General features: G+C 43.4%; 1 protein-coding gene across 4 annotated transcripts in view; it reads right to left on the bottom strand.

Moving 5' to 3' along the window:
* Window positions 1-1,243: 1,243 nt before the first annotated feature.
* Window positions 1,244-18,753, bottom strand: part of Sirt5 (sirtuin 5) — a 26,586-nt gene continuing 9,076 nt past the window's right edge. For 3 of the 4 annotated variants that reach the window (XM_023712158.1, XM_023712157.1, XM_023712159.1), the window contains exons 4-9: window positions 16,055-16,280; window positions 15,115-15,202; window positions 14,315-14,368; window positions 12,315-12,438; window positions 11,760-11,875; window positions 1,244-1,563 (exon numbers count right to left, since the gene is read on the bottom strand). In XM_023712158.1, coding sequence (XP_023567926.1) covers window positions 1,491-1,563; window positions 11,760-11,875; window positions 12,315-12,438; window positions 14,315-14,368; window positions 15,115-15,202; window positions 16,055-16,280 — 681 coding nt within the window. In that variant the 3' untranslated portion in view covers window positions 1,244-1,490. Of the gene's footprint in view, window positions 1,564-8,634; window positions 9,033-11,759; window positions 11,876-12,314; window positions 12,439-14,314; window positions 14,369-15,114; window positions 15,203-16,054; window positions 16,281-18,753 lie in introns of those variants that run through there. The other variant, XM_023712160.1, reaches the window with a different exon arrangement.

Here is an 18,753-nt window from a genome sequence, read left to right on the forward strand (position 1 = left end):
CTCCGTCACCACTCTGCCCATCTCTAATTGCTTTTCTCTGAATCTTCCACAAACTTCGAGTACCACAGCTCCCACACCGTACAGTAGTGCGCGGGGTGGTCGGTTGGTCAACTGTTCTGGGGCTTCAGGTTGAGGCCCAGGTCTTGCTTATCATTTATCAATTCCCACTCTAAAAACAACAAAACCAAATATGAACAGTAATGACAAAGCATAACAGTTGGGCATGGTGGTGCACACCTGTAACCCCAGCACTCGGTAGGTTGAGACAGGAGGATCTATGCGAGTTTGAGGCCAGCTAGGACTACTATAAAGAGCGCCTGAACTACATAATGAGACCCTGTCTCAAAAAGACAAAAACAAACGCAACAACAAACAAATCTGCTAGTACCCAAACAAGTCTGTAAGCTCTGGGTCAGAGAGAAACTCCAGCTTAGAAAGGTCTGTAGACTCCCGGGGACAGCCCGCTGCCTTCCACCACACCAGGGCAGTGTTTGCAGCTGACTTGGAGAAGCCTAGGGGCCGAGCAGCTCAAGGTGTGTGGCAGTTCAGTGTGTTCAAGAGCTGCACTGTAAATACTAGAAAGCTTTACTCAGCTCTAGACCCTCCCTCAACAGGAGAATCAAGCCCTCAAACCGCCCTCTCTAGATCAAAGGACCTCTGGGCTTATTAAAATGACAGAGTGTTTTGGGCTGGGGAGATAGCTGGGGGAGAGGGTGGTCTAAGTGCCTGCCTGCCAAGCCCCAAGGACCAGGATTCAATCCCTGGTACTGCAGTGCTGGCCCTAGACACCATGCCTACCACCAAAAATCTGACGTGGCAGCTCATGCCTATAATTCCAGCCCTGGGGAGGCTGAGACAGGAGGATCACTAGGAGTACAAGTTGCTAGGGAGACCCAGTACCTAATAAACAAGCTAAAAAAAAAATCTGACAATTTGACACAATACCATAGATACCCATGTTGATCCTCGGCTGATTGTTCTTTTTGCTCATCCTGGTTTTCTACCCTGTCTTTCCCTCCCTCCCTTCCTCCTTACTTTCCTGAGTTCTTGTAACTTAGTCCTGTTCTTTGAGGTAAGGCAGCTAAACAAAGTAAACACTGAAAAGAGAGAGGCCTTCAAAAGATCTCTCTTGAGATAACATCCTTATATCATAAAGTCCCTAACACTGGTGCAGAATTCAGAATTAAATGCCAGGTTTTTACCCTTCTATCTTTTCCAAAGAGAAAAATACATCAGGATAATCAATACTTTAAAGACAATCTCATTACAAATTGTTCCTTCCCAATAAGCAAGCACAAATGCAAGACACATTTCAGTACCTAACAGACATCTTTAACTTTATATTTCTTTGACTTCTCCCAAGCCCAGTAATTTAGCAATAGTCGGATCCCAACCAAGGAAGCAGAGCATTTGGATCTTGGATCTGCAGCACACCGTCCTCATGTTTTTTCCTGTCTGTGGCTGGGTCCTCTCTTCTTCCCTCTGGACACTTAAGTAGTTTCAGCTTCATGAGGAGCAAGGGCCTCGGGAAGCGTCGTCCCACAAGGTCCCTGGAAGTAAAACCTAAATGAAAGGACCACATAGTGCAGAGTTAGGAGCTGTAAGTGAGCACAGGAGCACCCACCCACAGTGAGCCCCAAATTTCTTAGGCAATATCCAAAGTAAAATTAGATTCCCACAAATTTGGTGTCTTGAATTTTGTGCTCACTTTGGTAGTGTTAACAACTCACTGTAGGTGACTAAGGGTGTTTAGAGAAGCAGTTGGTTAGAATTTATATGATATAAATAACTTTCTGTTATGGCGGTGCACACCTGTAATCCTAGCACTCAGGAGGCTAAGGTAGAAGGATCACTAAATGTGAGGCTAGCTCGAACTGCATAGTGAGACGTCCCAAAAATAACTTTAATTTAATGGGTAAGGAAGGCATAATTTTAAACTATATTTTGTGATTAAATTACCAAACTTATCACGGAAATACACACATTTGGACACAAACAAATGGAAATATATGTTCATGCACTGGGAGCATTAATATTGTTTAAAGGTCCATAGTAACAATGTCTATCAAAATTTTAATGTCATTCCTAGAATTCACATAGAACTACAAAAAACCTTGAATAACCAAGATAATTATGAACTAAAAGGACAAAGCTGGAAGCACTATACTCCCTGACTTTTCAATAAGCTACATGTGAAGAGTAACGAAAACAGCAGGGTATAGGCATAAAAAACCACACAGGATAGAGCCTGGAGATGAACCCACATATCTGTAGTCAACTTATTACTGACAAAGGTGTCAGCCACACAATGGAGAAAAATTGTCTCTTCAAAAACAGTGGAGAGAATAGTGGGTATCCACATGGAGAACTGGACCATGATCTCATTCCACATACAAAAATGAATACAAACTGGATTAGAGACTTAAATCTAGCCCTGAAACTATGAAACTATTGGGGGCAGGAGGAAACACCTAGGCTGGGTATGGTGGTGCATGCCTATAATCCCAGCACTTGGGAGACTGAAAACAGGAGGATTACTATGAGTCCCATCTGTGTAGTGAGAACCTGTAGACTCTGTACTAAATACATAAAAAATAAAATCACCAATTGTTTGTTTCAGTAATCATTAAAAAGGCATTAAACATTCTTCATATAAACAGCATTAAACTAATAAAATGATGAAGATACAGATAACTAATATAAGGTATGATTATACTTTAACTATGCACAGATTGAGAAAATCAATCCAGAGCAAAGAAGGTTACAGTTTGAGGGATGAGTGGAATAATTTGAACACAGGGAAAAAGCAAACTGGAGTCACTTAAAAAGAGCTTATTTCTAATCAAAATTTATCATGAGGAAAAAAAATTTATTATGAGGAAACTGCAGAAGAAACATTAAAATAAATGTAGGTGGCAACAAAATGGGGGCAGAAGTTGAACTCAAGACATTTGATTCTTTATACGATGCAATCCCACTGAGAGAAAATCTTAGAGCTGAGTAAATCAGTAGGCGGAGCAGTTCAGAAGAAGGGATCTGCCAGCGTGAGCAGCGTCATATCAAGTGTAGAGGAAGGATCAGAGGCTCAGAAACGCAGTCTGTTATTAGCATCCATGGGCTGAATGAAGCATTCTCCAGCTCTGGAAGAGTTCACTTGGACACAAGGAATTCTTTACTTGTTATTAATCAGGAAATTTATTTAAGGATTTGTTTTCTCTGTACCTTGATGAACTTCATGTATGGTTTTCTTCATAATGGAATTTATTGATATAATTTATGAAGTAGTCGCTATGTGTCTAGAACTATGCCAATTATTTTCTATCCATCTTACCTTATTTCATGCTTACAGCAATAGCAATCCCTTCTAAGTTCATAGGAGATGAAACTTAAGCCTACAGGTGGCCACTTGCCTTAGGCTATACAATCAGTAAGTGGCAGAGAAAGAGTTTGAATTCAGTTTGTCTCATTATGACCACTATACTATGCTGTCATAAGGAATAAATCAGGACCTTTCTGATCTTTACAACAGAAATCATGAAACCAGAAAGCAGTGGTGTGGTACTGTATATGCAATGTTTTGAAAAATAAAGCCTACTACAACTATACAAGGAAAAAAAAAAACAAAGCACCTAAGCTGTATGACATTAGTCTGGGCAATGAATTTTTATATTGGACTCTCCAAACACAGGCAACCAAAGCAAAACTAGATAACAAAAAACAGAACAGATAAAAATAGATAACTAGGGCTGGGGAGATAGTGCAGCGGTCTAAGCGCCTACCTGGCAACCGCAGGTACCTGAGTTTGATCCCCTGGTAACCACATGCTGTGCTGGCCCCGGAATACCTGGCATGCTGTGCCAGCCCTGAAACCAGGCATGGTGGCACACGCCTGTAATCCCAGTGCTGAGGAGGCTGAGACAGGGATCACTATGAGTCTGAACTGTGTAGTGAGACCCTGTACCAAATAAATTTTTAAAAGGATAACTAAAACACTAAAATAAAGTGCTTCTGTATCATAAATAAAGCAACCAATGGGTAGGAGAAAATGCTTGCAACCCACTTATCTGCTGAAAAGTTAGTATCTTCACTAGAGGAGGAGAAACTCAACTCTTGAAAAAGAAAAGAATCAGTTATAATAAACAGTGGATCCAAATACACATTTCCTAAAAGACATACAAATGGCCATCATGTATATGAAAAAACACTCAACAGCACTAATCACTGGGAAATGCAAATTAAAATCACAATGAAGTATCACCTCACAACTGCCAAAATAACCATTAGAAAGACAAAAGAAGAACTGTTGGTAAGGATGTGGGGAAAAATGCATTTCCTATCAAAACTGCAATGTTGTTTTTTCATAGATATAGGAAAAACAATCCTAAAAATGTTTATAGAGCCACACAATAAAAAACCTGAATAGTCAAGGTGATTGCAAGCAAAGGAAGCAAAGCTGGAGGTGTCACTTGTATACGGCCCGTGCACTTTTGGGAGACATGGAAATGGTATAGCTGTTATGGAAAACAGTGCAGGTACCTCAGCGAACAGCTGCACAGTCCAGTCCAGAAACCCCTTCTGGGTATTTACATGTCAAAGAGACGTACCCACTCCATGTGCTCTGCAGATCTATTCCAGACAGCTCAGCTGAGGAGGCAACCTAGGTCTCCACTGACAGATGAATGGATTAAAAAAATGTGGTATAATTACACTATGGCAATGGTGGCAAGCCTACAGCCCACGTTGTACACCGTGGAACACCATCAGCCTTACAAAGAAAATTTTGTAATGTGGATTGAGGCCAAGAAGGATATGCAAGTTGAAGTTAGCCAAGCACAGAAAGACCAATTAGGTCTGTTCTTGTTTTCTGGCAGAACCCAAGCTGGTGGAGCTCAGAGAAGCAGGGAGTAGGATGGGGGTGACCAGACATGGGGGGACACAGGTTAAAGGGTACAAAGTCTTTTGAGATACACTGCACAGCATGATGAATATAGTAAATAATGCATTGCACATTTCAAATCCCCCCAGAGTAAATTTTGAATGTTTTCACCATAGAAAAATTAATTTTTTGATGTCCACGTGTAATAGACAGCTAAGTTAGGTAGGAATATTGTAGGCAGATAGAGCTGGGCCATGGAAAGACTCAAGACAAAAGGTGAAAACACAATCCAACTATGGCCAGAGACCCATCAGCTGGAGGGCAGGCCTCAAGATAACAACAAAGGGACCAGGCCTACATACTCCCCAGGGGGTGGGATCAGTGACAATCTGACCTAATAAAGCCTAGATAGATATCGGTCACCTCAGCAGGCAACCAAGGACCCTGGATCCATCACCTACCCAAGTCGATCTTTGTTCTTTCCATGCCCAATTGCTACATGACCTGCTTCTCCACTGGGTCAATATTTCCTAAGCAGCTATACTTACAATCTTGTCGGGTGGCCATAGCTGTAACCCACATATCCATGTGGTTGAGCTCCATAAAATTTCCCCTAGGAAGTGGGGTCCTCAGTCAACCCACTTTCCAAGTATCCTATCCCTCTCAGGCAGGAGCTTTCTATCCCTGAATAAAGTTTCCTACGCATAAGCTCTGTTCTTCCTAGAATTCATTCTTCAATTTTAGAGAACACAAACTTGGCGAATCAGACATTTAATAGGTGAGAATTATATTTCCCGTATCATTTAGAGGTTCTGATATCATATTCCCGTGTCAAATGGCTATGCCAGTTAGCTTGATTTAATTGTATTCAGAAATCAAAACATTGCCTTGTACCCCATAAAGATATACAACTCTAACTTTTCCATTTACAGTTTAAAATATGCACACACACCTACAGACACTAAAATAGCATTCATCTGTACAAGGACTCGGGACAGGAGGGAAAACCACACACAGCAGCTAGAACAGGAGGATTTCAGCTAAGTAAACAGGCCCTTCAGCCCGTCCACTGGGCTGCATGACCTACAGGAAGGAAGGAGCGAAAAGAGAGGAAGTGAAGTGAAGGGGAAAACATCAGTGGCTTGTTTCCTTCAAGGAAAAATACTTAGGGCAAGAAAAAAAAAAGATACCATGACTAAGAAAAAGACAAAGGATTTTTTTAGCACAGTATTAATAAGAAAACCAACTGAGCACAATAAAAAATGAATAAGTACTTCCTTAGCATAATTCATCTTATTTATTTATTTATTTATTTATTTATTTATTTATTTATTTATTTATTTAGCAGGACCAGGGATTGAACACAGGCCCTTGCGCTTGCCAGGCAAGCACTTATTCTACTGAGCTATTTCCCTGGTCACCCTCTATTATTCATTTGGATGCAAGTGGTGAAAGCCTTGGTCTTCATATACTCTGCTCTCATGGTGCACCCCTCAGGATGTCCCTGACCCAGCAGCATCTCCAGCCCTCTGCCACCACCGTCTGCTGAGCCTGGTTCCTGAGGAAGCTCGCTGCCCATACAGCGTTTCTCTGGGAATCACAGCAGGCATAGAGCGCTTCTGGGGGATTCCCCAACCCCAGCGTCTACATATTCTTCTTCCTCAGAAAATGACATCCAAGTGCCCCTTTCCATTCACAAAAGAGACCCAGAGCAAAGAATCTAAACAACTTATGCAAGGCCTGAATAGCCTCGTGAGATCAGGTTAGGGGCCAGGGATGTAGCTCAGCAGCACAGCACCTGCCTGGCAAGCACAAGGTCCTGAGTTCCCGGTTCACCCCCCGCCCACCCCAAGAAATCAGGTTAGAAGTAGTGGAGAATATTATCCAATTTTATTTTTGTCATTAACCTAGAGCAAGGGCTGGTAAGATTTTCCTGTGAAGAGCCAGAGTGAATATTCCAAGCCTTCACAGACCACACAGTCTCTCTACTGCACACTCTGTCTCTCCAGGGCAAAAGCAGCCACAGACAATCCACAGACATGTTTGTGGCTGCATTCCAGTAAGACTTCATTTACAAATGCAGACAGCGGGCCTTTTAGTCCACAGGCAGTAGTTCACTGACCCCTATCCTGCATTTCAAGCAAAATTCATTATGCGTGAGCTACAAAAGAAAATTCTGCCTTTGTTAAGCTGAGTGTTTAAACAAGTCATTCAGTCATGTGTGGGTGAATTTTCTTCACCCTTGTGGAAAATTGAGTAGGATGAGATGACCACATCTCTTCTAAATGGTAGCTTTAACTGGGCGTGGTGGCGTGGGAGGTTGAGACAGGAAGATCGCTGTGAGTTCAAGGGCAGAATGGGCTACATAGGTAAGTTCAAGGCCAGCCTGAACTACATAGCAAGACCCTGTCTGAAAAAAAGTAAATAAATAAACAAATAAACAGCAACTTTGATAACTCTTAGGTAAAATCTTGCTGACTCCCTGATCTGTTACCCTTATCCAGGAAAAGCTTTGGCTTAGTGGTGCTGGTAGCCCAGGTGCTTCCCAGAGAAACCGACAAATGCAGGGTGGTTCTTGTGGCCTGTACGTAGCTTGTCAAAGAGTTTCTCACTAGCAGTAGCCTGCTGGTCTGAACACAGCCCTCACAGGTCTTCAAGACAGCATGAAGGTATGGAACTCTAGTTAAAAAGTAGCAGCTACAGCACGTCTGTTGTTTCAGGAGGCTGGACCTGTGTGACGGTGTGGACTGCATTCTAACGTCTCTTCTTTACTTGCAGGAAACAGTTTTGTGTCCAGTATCCTCACATAAAGATAAGGCTACTATATGCAATGGATCCTGAGACCAACTGGTCCTTCTACAGCATGACAGGAAGAGGCCAACCCTAATCTTAATTATGGAAAGTCAAGTTTATTTTCTTCCTTTCCCTATTTGTATTTCTTGTTTTTCTATAATGATCCCTTATTTTAATTCTTTATTATCATTAGGGATGAACTGGAGATCAACAGCTGAAAATAAACTACATTAAAAGAGACAGCCTGGGACGGTGGCTCACGGCCTGCTGCTGAAGCGCACCCTGCCCCACACATCATTACTTTTAATGATGCTAAGTGGCCCAGCTGCTACACGCATGTGCTACAGTAAAAATTACCGGGAGGCCTAAAGTCTGTTTTTCACTGGATATATCAGAAAACAATTTTAAAGAAATAACAGCTTTATTGAGGTTGAATTCTGGTCCACCCATTTAAAAGGCATAACTTGACATGTAGTAGCACATGTCTAGAATCAAAGTGACTCAGGAGCCTGAGACAGAAGGACTGCGTGTTCAAAGCCAGCCTGGGCAACTCAGAAAGGCCCTGTCTCAAAATTTAAAAAATGAAAAGAGCAGGAGGTGTAATTCAGTGATTGAATGCTAATAGGTTCAATCCCCAGTTCTACACACACACACACACACACACACACACACACAATTAATTCAGTGAGTTTTTATTTAGTGTATATGCAGAGTTGTAAGACCATTACACAATCGAGAACACTGTCACCAACTCAACAGGAAAACTTATGTCAAAAAAGAAAAGAAAAGAAAAGAAAACCTATGTCCAGGACTAATTTTTTTTTACATGCATATATCTAGTAATATGAATAACTGGTTCGAAGACAAGGTTATATATTACAACAAATATTGTGAAATTCATATAATGCTGTTAAGTGAAATTCTGTATCACTTGTAATTTTTTGTTTTAATTCTAATTTGTACTCTCTTTACAAAATAAAAAACATTAAAAAAGAAAACATGTCCGTAGAACTCACTCTTCACTTATCTCTTCCCTCACCCTAAAATAATCTACCTTCTTTCCATTGATTTCTCTATTCTAGGTATTTCCTGTAAGTGGAATCAAACAACATATAGGCTTTTTTTTTTTTTTAATGACTATCTCCTTCAATTTGGCATAGTATTTTCAAGAGTCATTCATGCCATATCATATATCAGTACTTGGTTCTCTGTATGGCTAAAAAAACAACCTATTGTACAAATAGACCACATTTTGTTTATCTATTCATCATCTGATGGACATCGGGGTTGCTTCCACTTCTCTCATGAATAATGCTCCTGTGAACATTCATGTATTATTTACTGTGTAGACGTGTTTTCATTTCTAGGAATGGATACAAAAGGATGGGTTTCCTGGGTCATATAGTATCTCTACAGTTAAGTGTCAGACTCTTCAAATGGGGCAGCAGCATTAGACATTCCCACTGGCTCTGGATAAGGGTTCTACTATCTTCACCAATACCTGGTATTTTCTTTTTTATTTAAAATATAGCCAGGGCCGGGGAGATTGCTCAGTAGAATAAACACTTCCCTGGCAAGTGCAAGGGCCTGAATTCAATCCCTGGTTCCGAAAAAAAAAAAGTTAAAATTATAGCCATTCTGGGGTTATGAAACAGCATTTCACTATGGTTTTAATTTTCACTTCTACCCTCAGGGTGAGTAGGCTGCATACAATATAAAAAAGGGAGCAAAGCAGGGCTGAGAGAAGTCATGGGAGCTATAATCACCAGAAGAGTCATAGAGGTAGTGTAGGGGGCGATAGAACGCTCCTGTTATATTTTCCCTTATTTGGGCAAGAAGTGCTGCAGCACCAATCCCCCGCTTGCCTCGGCATCTTCCTGTGGTCCTGGATCTCCACTACCAATCCACAACTAGTCCCACCCAACTGCTTCCACTATACAGCTATTTAGACCCCGCTCACTTCCTCAATAAACGAGACTTGATCAGAAAGCCTGTCTTGTCTCCATCTCTCGTGTCTCTTGCCCTGTCTTTTTCATCCCCGTTCCTCCTCCAGGTCATTACCCACGTCTCGACTCGCGGGCCGAGTCAGGTAGAGCCACATGGAACTCAGAATTTGCCACAGAATGCCTTGGATGTTGAATATGGAATTCCAGGATTTTTTGTTTGTCTTACTGGACTTTTTTTTTTTTTTTTTTGCGGTACCGGGGATTGAATTCAGGACCCTGTGCTTGCCAGGCAAGTGCTTACTCTACTAAGCTATCTCCCTGGCCTTCTTACTGCACTTTGGACTTGCTTTGTCCCAATACTTTGTATCCCCATTTGTACCTTTTGGAGTAGCAATGTTTATCTTGTGCCACTGAATGTTAAAAGTGTTTTAACTTTTCATTTGTACAGGGGCTCACAGCTAAGAATTTGCCTTACGTCTCAGAGGATACTTGGGACTTGGGCTTTTCAGCAATGCTGAAACTGTTAGGACTTTGGCAACTCTTAAAGATGGACTAAATGCCTTTTGTACAAAGAGATGTGCTTGAGTGTTTAGGAGGTCAGGGGCAGAATGTTACAATCTGTGTCTTGATGTCCCCCCCAAAGCCTGATGCAGTCATGGGGTGGCTTCTAGAGTTTGTGATTCCCCCATAGTCCAATGCTGGGGTTACAGGTGTGAGCGCTACACCCACCCTGGGGCTGGCAGTCTGCATACCATATAAAGGAGCAAAAGAAGCCTGCTTTCTAATGTGCGTCTCCCTTTTTGCTCTTGCTGCTTTTGCTGTCTTCTGTAGCCATGCTGCCCTCTGCCATGTGCCGCTCAGCCTTGGAGCCAGCTGAGTACGGACTGAAACCTCCACAAACTGTGCGCTAAATAAACCTTTCCTTCCTTAATTCTGGGCATCACGTATTTTGTGTCAGCAATGATAGAAAAGTCACTAAGACGAGAGGGTACAGCACTGGACTCTCATTTCTATCCCACTAATTGTACACACCTGTCCATCTGTCAGTACTACATTGTCTTAACTAAGGCAACTCTGTAGTATGTTTTGAAATTGGGAAGTGTGAGTTCTCCAAATTTTTTCTTTTTGCTTTGGACATTCTGGAGTCCTTGACTTTTCATATAAATTTTAGGGCTACTTTGTCAATTTCTGCAAAAAGATAGCTGCGATCTTGACAGAGACCGGACTAAACTTATAGATCAGTTTGAGGAGGACTACCATCTTAAAAACGTTAAGCTGGTCCAACCCATGCACATGGATTATATTTCCATGAAATCAGGTCTTTTTTATTTATTTAAACAATGGCCCATAGTTTTTAGAGTATTAACTCTGCACAGGAGCCTTTTGCAAGCTCTGTGACTGACTCAAAGGAGGCACCATGGGCCAATCGTGGTAGCTGATGACGTGGACACATGGAGAAGAGCAGGTGCAGGGGCGGCTCTCACCCGACGAGGCTCCTGGGACAGGGTCTGTGGGGCAGGTTTTATCCCCAGGGAGACCCAGAGCAGCAGCTCTGTGGAAAGCCACTGACTACATGACACAAAGCTTCACCAAAGTTTTGTGTTTTATTTCTAGTTATCACTTATTTAGGTTCTACCTTGTTTTAGAAAAAAAATTAAGCAAACTAGCAAGAAACTGGAGGAGGAAAAACAGCCAAACAAAGGTGAAGACCGAATGGAACCAGGAATGGGACTCAAGTGTAGACTGAGCTACGCGTTCCACACGCATTTGGCAATAGGATCAGTACCCCAAGGTGGCCAGGAATGCAAATGTTCTTTGTGTGTGTGTGTGTGTGTGTGTGTGTGTGTGTGTGTGTGTGTGAAACCAGGGATTGAACTCAGGCCCTTGTGCTTGCCAGGGAAGTGCTTATTCCACTGAGCCATCTCCCTGGCTCCCACAAATGTTCTTGTTAAAGATACAAATAAAAGTAAAGTCTCAGGAATCAAAGCGTGTTCAGACTATGAGACCACAGGAGCCCTGTGGCAGCTCCTACATGAAAAGACACTGTTCTTCTAGTTTGTTCCTCCATAAGGCAACGCATCTGTGCAAGGGGCACATCCACGCCTGCCCTCTGCCTCCCCCGTCCGCACTGGCTGTCCCTGTACCTGAATCTGTTGGTGGCCGGGGTGGTCTCCGTGTTAAATTCGGCCACTGGCACCCCCCTGGCCGCTACCTCGGGGGCAAACATTGCAGCTGGGTAGACCACAGAGGAAGTCCCCACCTACAAGGCAAGCACAGGGAAATGCACAACAACTGCTCTGTGGGGAGCAGAGCCACTTCTCACTGTTCCTACATGGTACAGTTATGGATGGTTCCTAATTTACTTTTGATGATTTGCAATTTTTATATTCATCAATGAAATTTAATGATGAGCATGTATTATATATAAAGGATTTTTTGTGAGTGAGAGGATTTTAAGATACTTAAGAAATAGTCTTGCGTAGTTTCATATCCTAAGAGCACCTTGTACCAGTTTCTTAGTTTTTCTGTGGGTGCCAGAATACCTTTCTACACACATCCTCAAAAACAGAGGGAGAAAGGGTAGAAAAAGAAAGAAGGAGGAGTGGGAGGGGAAGAGGAGGAGAAAGGGAGACACCCATAACAGGCTGCTCCTGCATTCAGAGTCAGGAAAATATGGGACACTGTCGGGGGGCACCTACCACCAGACACAAGTCGCAGAGCTCCAGCTCTCTGGAAGCCTCCTCCAAAATGGCAGGATCCAGGTTTTCTCCAAACCACACCACGTGGGGTCGCACCAGGCCCCTGCACCCTGCCACCTCGCACCTGGAGGGATGGGATTGTTAAACTGCCTTGGCCAGGTCACAGGAGGCCTGGGAGAAGGAGAGGGGCCACTCCAATGCCAGGCCACCGAGAGTCACCTCTGACCTTCCTAATGCCCCAACCCCGACGACCCTAACACAAGTGCTGAGTCTGCCTGTCCTCTCCTGGCCTGGCCTGGCCTGGCCATGTGGGCCTCCGTGCCCCGCGTGCTGGTGTAGTTTCAGCGGAGTCTGAACAGCTGTTGCTTTTCCAACACTTCGTTACCCGCCTGGACTCAGCACTGCTACGCTCATGCCCAGACCCGGTGGCGTCACCTGGGCGCAGTTGCCTCTGAGTCCTGCACCCTCCCCTCACTGCCTCGGAGGCTGCCTTCCCCAAGCCCTCAAGCCACTGCTCTCTGGAGACTCGCCTGCTTCATCCTACCTCCAGGTCTCCTTTATAACTGTGGTTTCCAAACTCATCTCCTCACAGGCCATTTTTTAAAATTTCATTTTATTGAAAAACAAATAGCGATGAGACAGTTTCAAAACTGATTAATAGGACAGTTTCAGTAATTAATACATTGTACATTGTTATCTTCTTAGTGGTTATGCATAGTACAAGATGCAGACAGGATATCCTGTCCAAACACTATTAGTACCAAAGGCCATTTTTATCGCTCACTTCCCACTCAGGAAACCCCTGGAGCACCTATTCTCTCAATTGGAATTGCAGAATTTAGTAATAAAACGCTTATAAGAGAAAAAAAGTACTTGTTGGTTAAAATAATATAAATATTAACATTATAATCCACATTTCAGAAAGTCATATACTTTAGCATTGTGCCTAGGTTATTTTTTTTTTTTTCTTTTCAGTTTTGGTGGTACTAGAGATTGAACCCAGGGCCTTTGCACTGCACCACCTTCCCAGCTTTTCTGCGCGTGTGTGTGGAGACAGAGTCTCTCTATGCAGTTATACAGAGTCTTGCTAATTTTCTATGTTGTCCAGGCTGGGCTTGAACTTGGGATCTTTCTGCCTCAGTTTCCCACAGTTCCTGGTATACAGGTGTGTGCCACCATGCCTGGCATCAACTTGGCTATATTAAAAGAGTGCTGAGAGATGACTGGCTTGTGGGGGCTCTGTGCTCATCAATAGATTAACCCCTCATGTTTACAGCTAAAGGAGCCATTTGGAGGTGGGGCTCTGGTGGAGGGGAGGGCCAAGTGGAAGTGGGTCACTGGCAGCGTGTGGGAGGCAGGTCTGGAGCTGGGGCCTTCCAGAATTATAGGCATGAGCCACCATGTCTAGTTCAGAAGCACTGTTTCAATATCTAGTTTTAAAAACCTAATGTAAAAATTCTTCTAGTTTTTAAAAAATATCTACAAAAATTCTGTTTGGTCCCTTGTATGACATTTACTATTTCCCTGGAGAAAGTGAAAAAGGAGAAAAAAGAGGAAAACAGGAGCTAACACTTCCCAGCTAACTGCAAGAAACCTGCCTCTGTGCCTCTGAGCACATCACAGCCCCAAGAACCTTCCAGACCTAGAACTATCTTCTAGAACACAACCAAAATGGGACTGAAGCTGGTGTCATCAGGTGTACTACCAGTTCCACTTGTGTGGGAGCTCAGCAGGAGGATCACTTGAGCCTGGGAGCTCGTGACCAGCCGAGCCAAAACAGGGAGGCTAGTCTCTTCAAGGGGTGCTGGAAAGATGAACACTCGGTTCTTCTTTTGTCCTCTTGCCCTTGGCCTCCTAAGTCAGAGCTGGCTTCTGCACTTGTGCATTTATGCGCTTAAATCAAGCGGTATCACACACCGATAAATGTTTACATTTTGAACCCTAATTTTCCTGTTTTGCAATCTGGAACACCAATTTTATTTATTTTTTTTTTAACTCACCGGGGAAGGTCTTCAAGTGGGATTTTGGTGTCTTCAGCTTCAGGTTCAGGAGCACTGAAGTACAAAATATCAGAAAAGAGTAAAATGTCATTGGTATAATCAAAGGACAAAGAAATGGCAGAACTTGTAACACTGACAGAACACTCCTAACTAGCGAGTGCTAACTCTGAAGGGTACTGGAAGGATAGAGTCCAAATAATGAGCAGTGGTTTTACTTTAAGAGAGTACGCTGGTGAGCGTACAAGAGAGATTATAATTTGCAATTCTTCCTTATGTCATTCTGAACTTGCCAACATTTCTATGATGAGTATGCACCATTCTTATAATTCACACAAATAAAGAGTAGACTCAAACTATTGGGAGAAGATCTCCTGGACCACTTTGGAGCCGTAAATTATGTAGGTGTTGTGTGGTATTCCGTCCTCAGAAGATTCCATTGATGTAGGGTGCTAAGTCATCATGCGATCCCCGTAGCTCACCTGATCATGCAGTCATCCCCCCTATAATTGCAAATTATAATCTCTCCATTTCTATAACACTATTAACTTTTTAAATGTTTTCTTTTGGTATATAAACTAATATGATAGATAAACATGGAGTGTGTACAGTACATGTGTTTAAATCAATAGCTGGGAGAATCATATAGTTTGGCATTTCTTTTACCTTACATCTGAACTGTGTCTGCTCTTATTTCTTATAAATATTCCTGGGGACCTTCAATAAGCATTCCGTTTTCTACAGTCTGTTCAACTTAAAGAAGAAAGCAACATGCATTTGTTTTGTAGTGCAGTAATAATTACCCTTTTCCTGATAATGCTGGACAAATGGGGTTCTTGTAATTCTTAACCACAGATCCACAAGAAGTACACCGAGTTTTAAATATGGTGCCTGAAAAACACACAGGGAGCAGGTCCAGAATTCAGTACAGGCGAGCAGCACAATTTGTAATAGCTAAATCTTGGAAACAACCCAAATGCCCATCAACTAAGGGATAAATAAAAGAGATGTGCTCTTTTTATACAACGGAGTATTACTGAGCTATGAAGAAAGATAAACTTGAGATTTTTATAGATATTGAAATTTTTATAGATGCAACTGGAGACCATAGCCATAAGTGAAATAAATCAAACTCACATGCGTAAACATTGTGTAAGAAATTGAAAAAGTAAATAAGATCCAAATTGTACAATCAATATGAAATGAAAGAAACTGTTCAAAAGGAAAGAGAAACTACAATGGAGGAAAGGAGAAAAGAAGGAAGGGAAAAGGTAAAAATATGTAAATGTATAAGACAATATAGTCATACTACTAAATTCTATTAATTCATTGAAAAGAAAGGTTCATGCTTATAATGCTTGATCCATTTGTCATGCCTATAGTTTATCATCTAAGCAAATACAAGATAACAATACACAATGAATTAACCATTGTCACTCTATTATCTTGTTTTGAAATTTGTATCATTGTTTCTATTGTTTTTTTCTCTTTAAAATAAAAAATAAAAATAAAAAAGAGAAGGGCTTTTGGGGAGTAGTGCGCCGCTTTCCTTACCTGATGGCTCTGAGCCTGGGCAAGGCCAGGCAGCCTCTCCGAGCATGTGCACAAACCCACACCCGCAAAGGCCGTGCATGCGCACAAACCCACACCCGCAAAGGCCGTGCATGCAGGAAAGTGCAAGCCTCTTGGCGCCACCACCCGCCTGGCTGGCTGGCCCCAGTGTTGCAGCCTGGCTCTCCTCACCGTGGATCTCCAACAGGTTCTTGGTGCCAGCCCTGCGGTGCAGCTCGTCGATGTTCTGGGTGATGACCACGACCCGGCGACCCTGCCTGCTCAGCCGGGCCTCACACTCGGCGATGGCGCGGTGCCCAGGGTTGGGTTCCTTGGTCAGGATGACGTCGCGCCGGTAGTGGTAGAACTCCCACACCCTCGAGGGGTTGCGGGCAAAGGCCTCGGGGGTGGCCAGTTCCTGTGGGGACGGGAAGGTGGGATTAGGGAGGCAAAGGGCCTGGGATGTGGCAGCATCAGGTCCCCAGAGTGGGCCAGGACTAAGGGATGGAGAAGTGGGTCTTCATTACCTCCTGACACAGGCCAGGTAAGCCCTAAAGCAAGATATGCACAGGGTAAAGCAGCGTGTGGGGCGGGGCAGTCTCTTTCTCACGGAGTCCCCAAACACATGAAGACAATCTCATTTCATTTCATTTTATTTATTTATTTATTATTTATTTATTTATTTATTTATTTTCGCAGAACTAGAGATTGAAGTCAGACCCTTGCACTTGCCAGGGAAGCGCTTATTCCACTGAGCCATCTCCCTGGCCTGACAATCTCATTTTGAGGTAACTAGGAAAAACACTGTGATATGCAAGATGCCCCAGGGAGGGCCCAGGGTCACAACTGCGAGCCTGAGGTTTTATGACCCCATCCATGATGTTCACACCACTACACATTCACATGTGTGTCACAACCACACACACATACTATGTCTACATAAAACTGTATATAACTATACAACTACACAGAGGACACACACACTACACATATACACAACCACATGCAATAGCATACATATACATAACTAACCATGCACACATATAAAAAACACTGCACTTATAAACAGAATATAGAAAATGTCTGTGTTTTAAAGTTTGGGTCTTCTAGCAGAGAGGGAACAGGACAGCTCTTTGGAGCCGGCCATCGATGGGAAGGACATAAGGAACCGCTACAAGGAATAGAAGTGTTTCACATCTGGCTTACAGAGGTGGTGACATGAATACTGGTGTATCCACCATACAAACTCAGCACACTCTATGGACATATCCATACATGCGTGTTATTCTGTGTAAATTCTGCCGTGGGAGAAGCGTGGTTCCTGTCGGGACGCGTGTCCAGTTCCCTGGGGACATGGGGTGTGCAAGGCCCTTGCCTAGCAGTGACATCAGCCCTCCGTTTACTGTCTCATGTGCAGTGGTGACCTGCACCTGCGCCCTCCCCTCCTGCTCAGGGCTGTGAACAACAGCTTGTGCTCTCTGCACACGTACTCACAGGTCCTATCTGGGGGGCATCGGATGCCTTCTGCTGACCTCTTTGCCAACAAACTAGGAGCTGCGGGACACTGCTGCCCCCACACCCAGGCCCTGCCAGCCCTACTGTTGCTCTCCAGGGACCTTCTGCTGGACTCTTTCTGTGGCTCCTACTGGCCCTCTGTTCTTGTCTCCCCTCTCCACTTTCAGGGGAGGATAGACAACCTGGGGAGCGGCAGCCCATCCCCGGCATCTGCCAGCTCAAACACTTAATGGAAGAGAGGCAGGCTCGCGTGCCGGCCCTCTGTGCAGTACTGCTCATCCTAAGGAGGAGGCAGGTGTTGGCTGTAGTAACTTGTGACTGCCCTCAGTCACCCAATGCAGTCTACCAAGCTGCTACAGTGTCCGGGTTCCGGGAGCTGGGGATGGCATAATGGGCAAAACAGACAAAATTCTGTGCTCTCCAGAACAGGATTTTCCAGACCACAGGGACAGGAGGGGATGGAGGTGACAGACCAAGATGGATGATTTCTGGAGGGACAGAAATAATCTTAGCTGGAGGTGTAGCTCAGTGGCAGACTGCCTGCCCAGCATGTGCGAGCCTCGGGCTGTATCCTAGCACTACAAAAAGAAGGAAAAGAGAAACAGCCCATACTGCAGTCATATGGTTTCTACACAAGTGTATCTATTTCCTAAAACTCACTAAATTGTACAATGAAAATTGGTGAATTTTACTATATATATATAGCTCAAAAACTGAATGTAAGCCAGGTGTGTTGGCACATACCTATAATCTCAGCACTGTAGGGTTGGGGGCTAAGACAGGAGGATTGCAGGTTCAAATCCAGCCTGGGCAACTTAGCAACACAGTGAGACCCTATCTCAAGATAAAAAATTAAACAGGGTGGGTATGTTGCTCACTGTGGTACTCTATCCTAAACACCACACAAAAAAACTGAATTTAAAAAAACAAACAGTGCTTACACCTATTTAGATTCATTTAACATCCTTCATATAAGTGACTGCCAAGCCCTAAGCCAGGACAATTTAGTTTCACTTTTAGTGTAAACACTTCGCAGAAACTTTGAAAATACATAATATTTAATTTCAATTACTCTTAGAAAAATAATGAATTGTGGGGGGCCTGGCCCTAGCTCAGTCCTTTCAGTGGCTGCTTCCACAAAGCTGTCAGCCTCAGGTTGCTGGAGTTCGAACCTCACAACTCTCCCGCTGGCCAAAAGCACCCTGAAGGCATTCGAGGAACAAAAAAAACCAAACCAAAACAAAAACAAACAAACAAACAAACAAAAAAACCATTATTCCATTTTTGGGCTGGTGAGATGGCTCAGTGGTCTAAAGCACCTACTTAGAACAAGCTAAGCCAACCAAAGCACAGGGACCGCGGTTCAATCCCCCAGC

This window comes from Octodon degus, unplaced genomic scaffold (genome assembly GCF_000260255.1).
Source record: "Octodon degus isolate 3935 unplaced genomic scaffold, OctDeg1.0 scaffold00023, whole genome shotgun sequence".
Lineage (NCBI taxonomy): Eukaryota > Metazoa > Chordata > Mammalia > Rodentia > Octodontidae > Octodon > Octodon degus.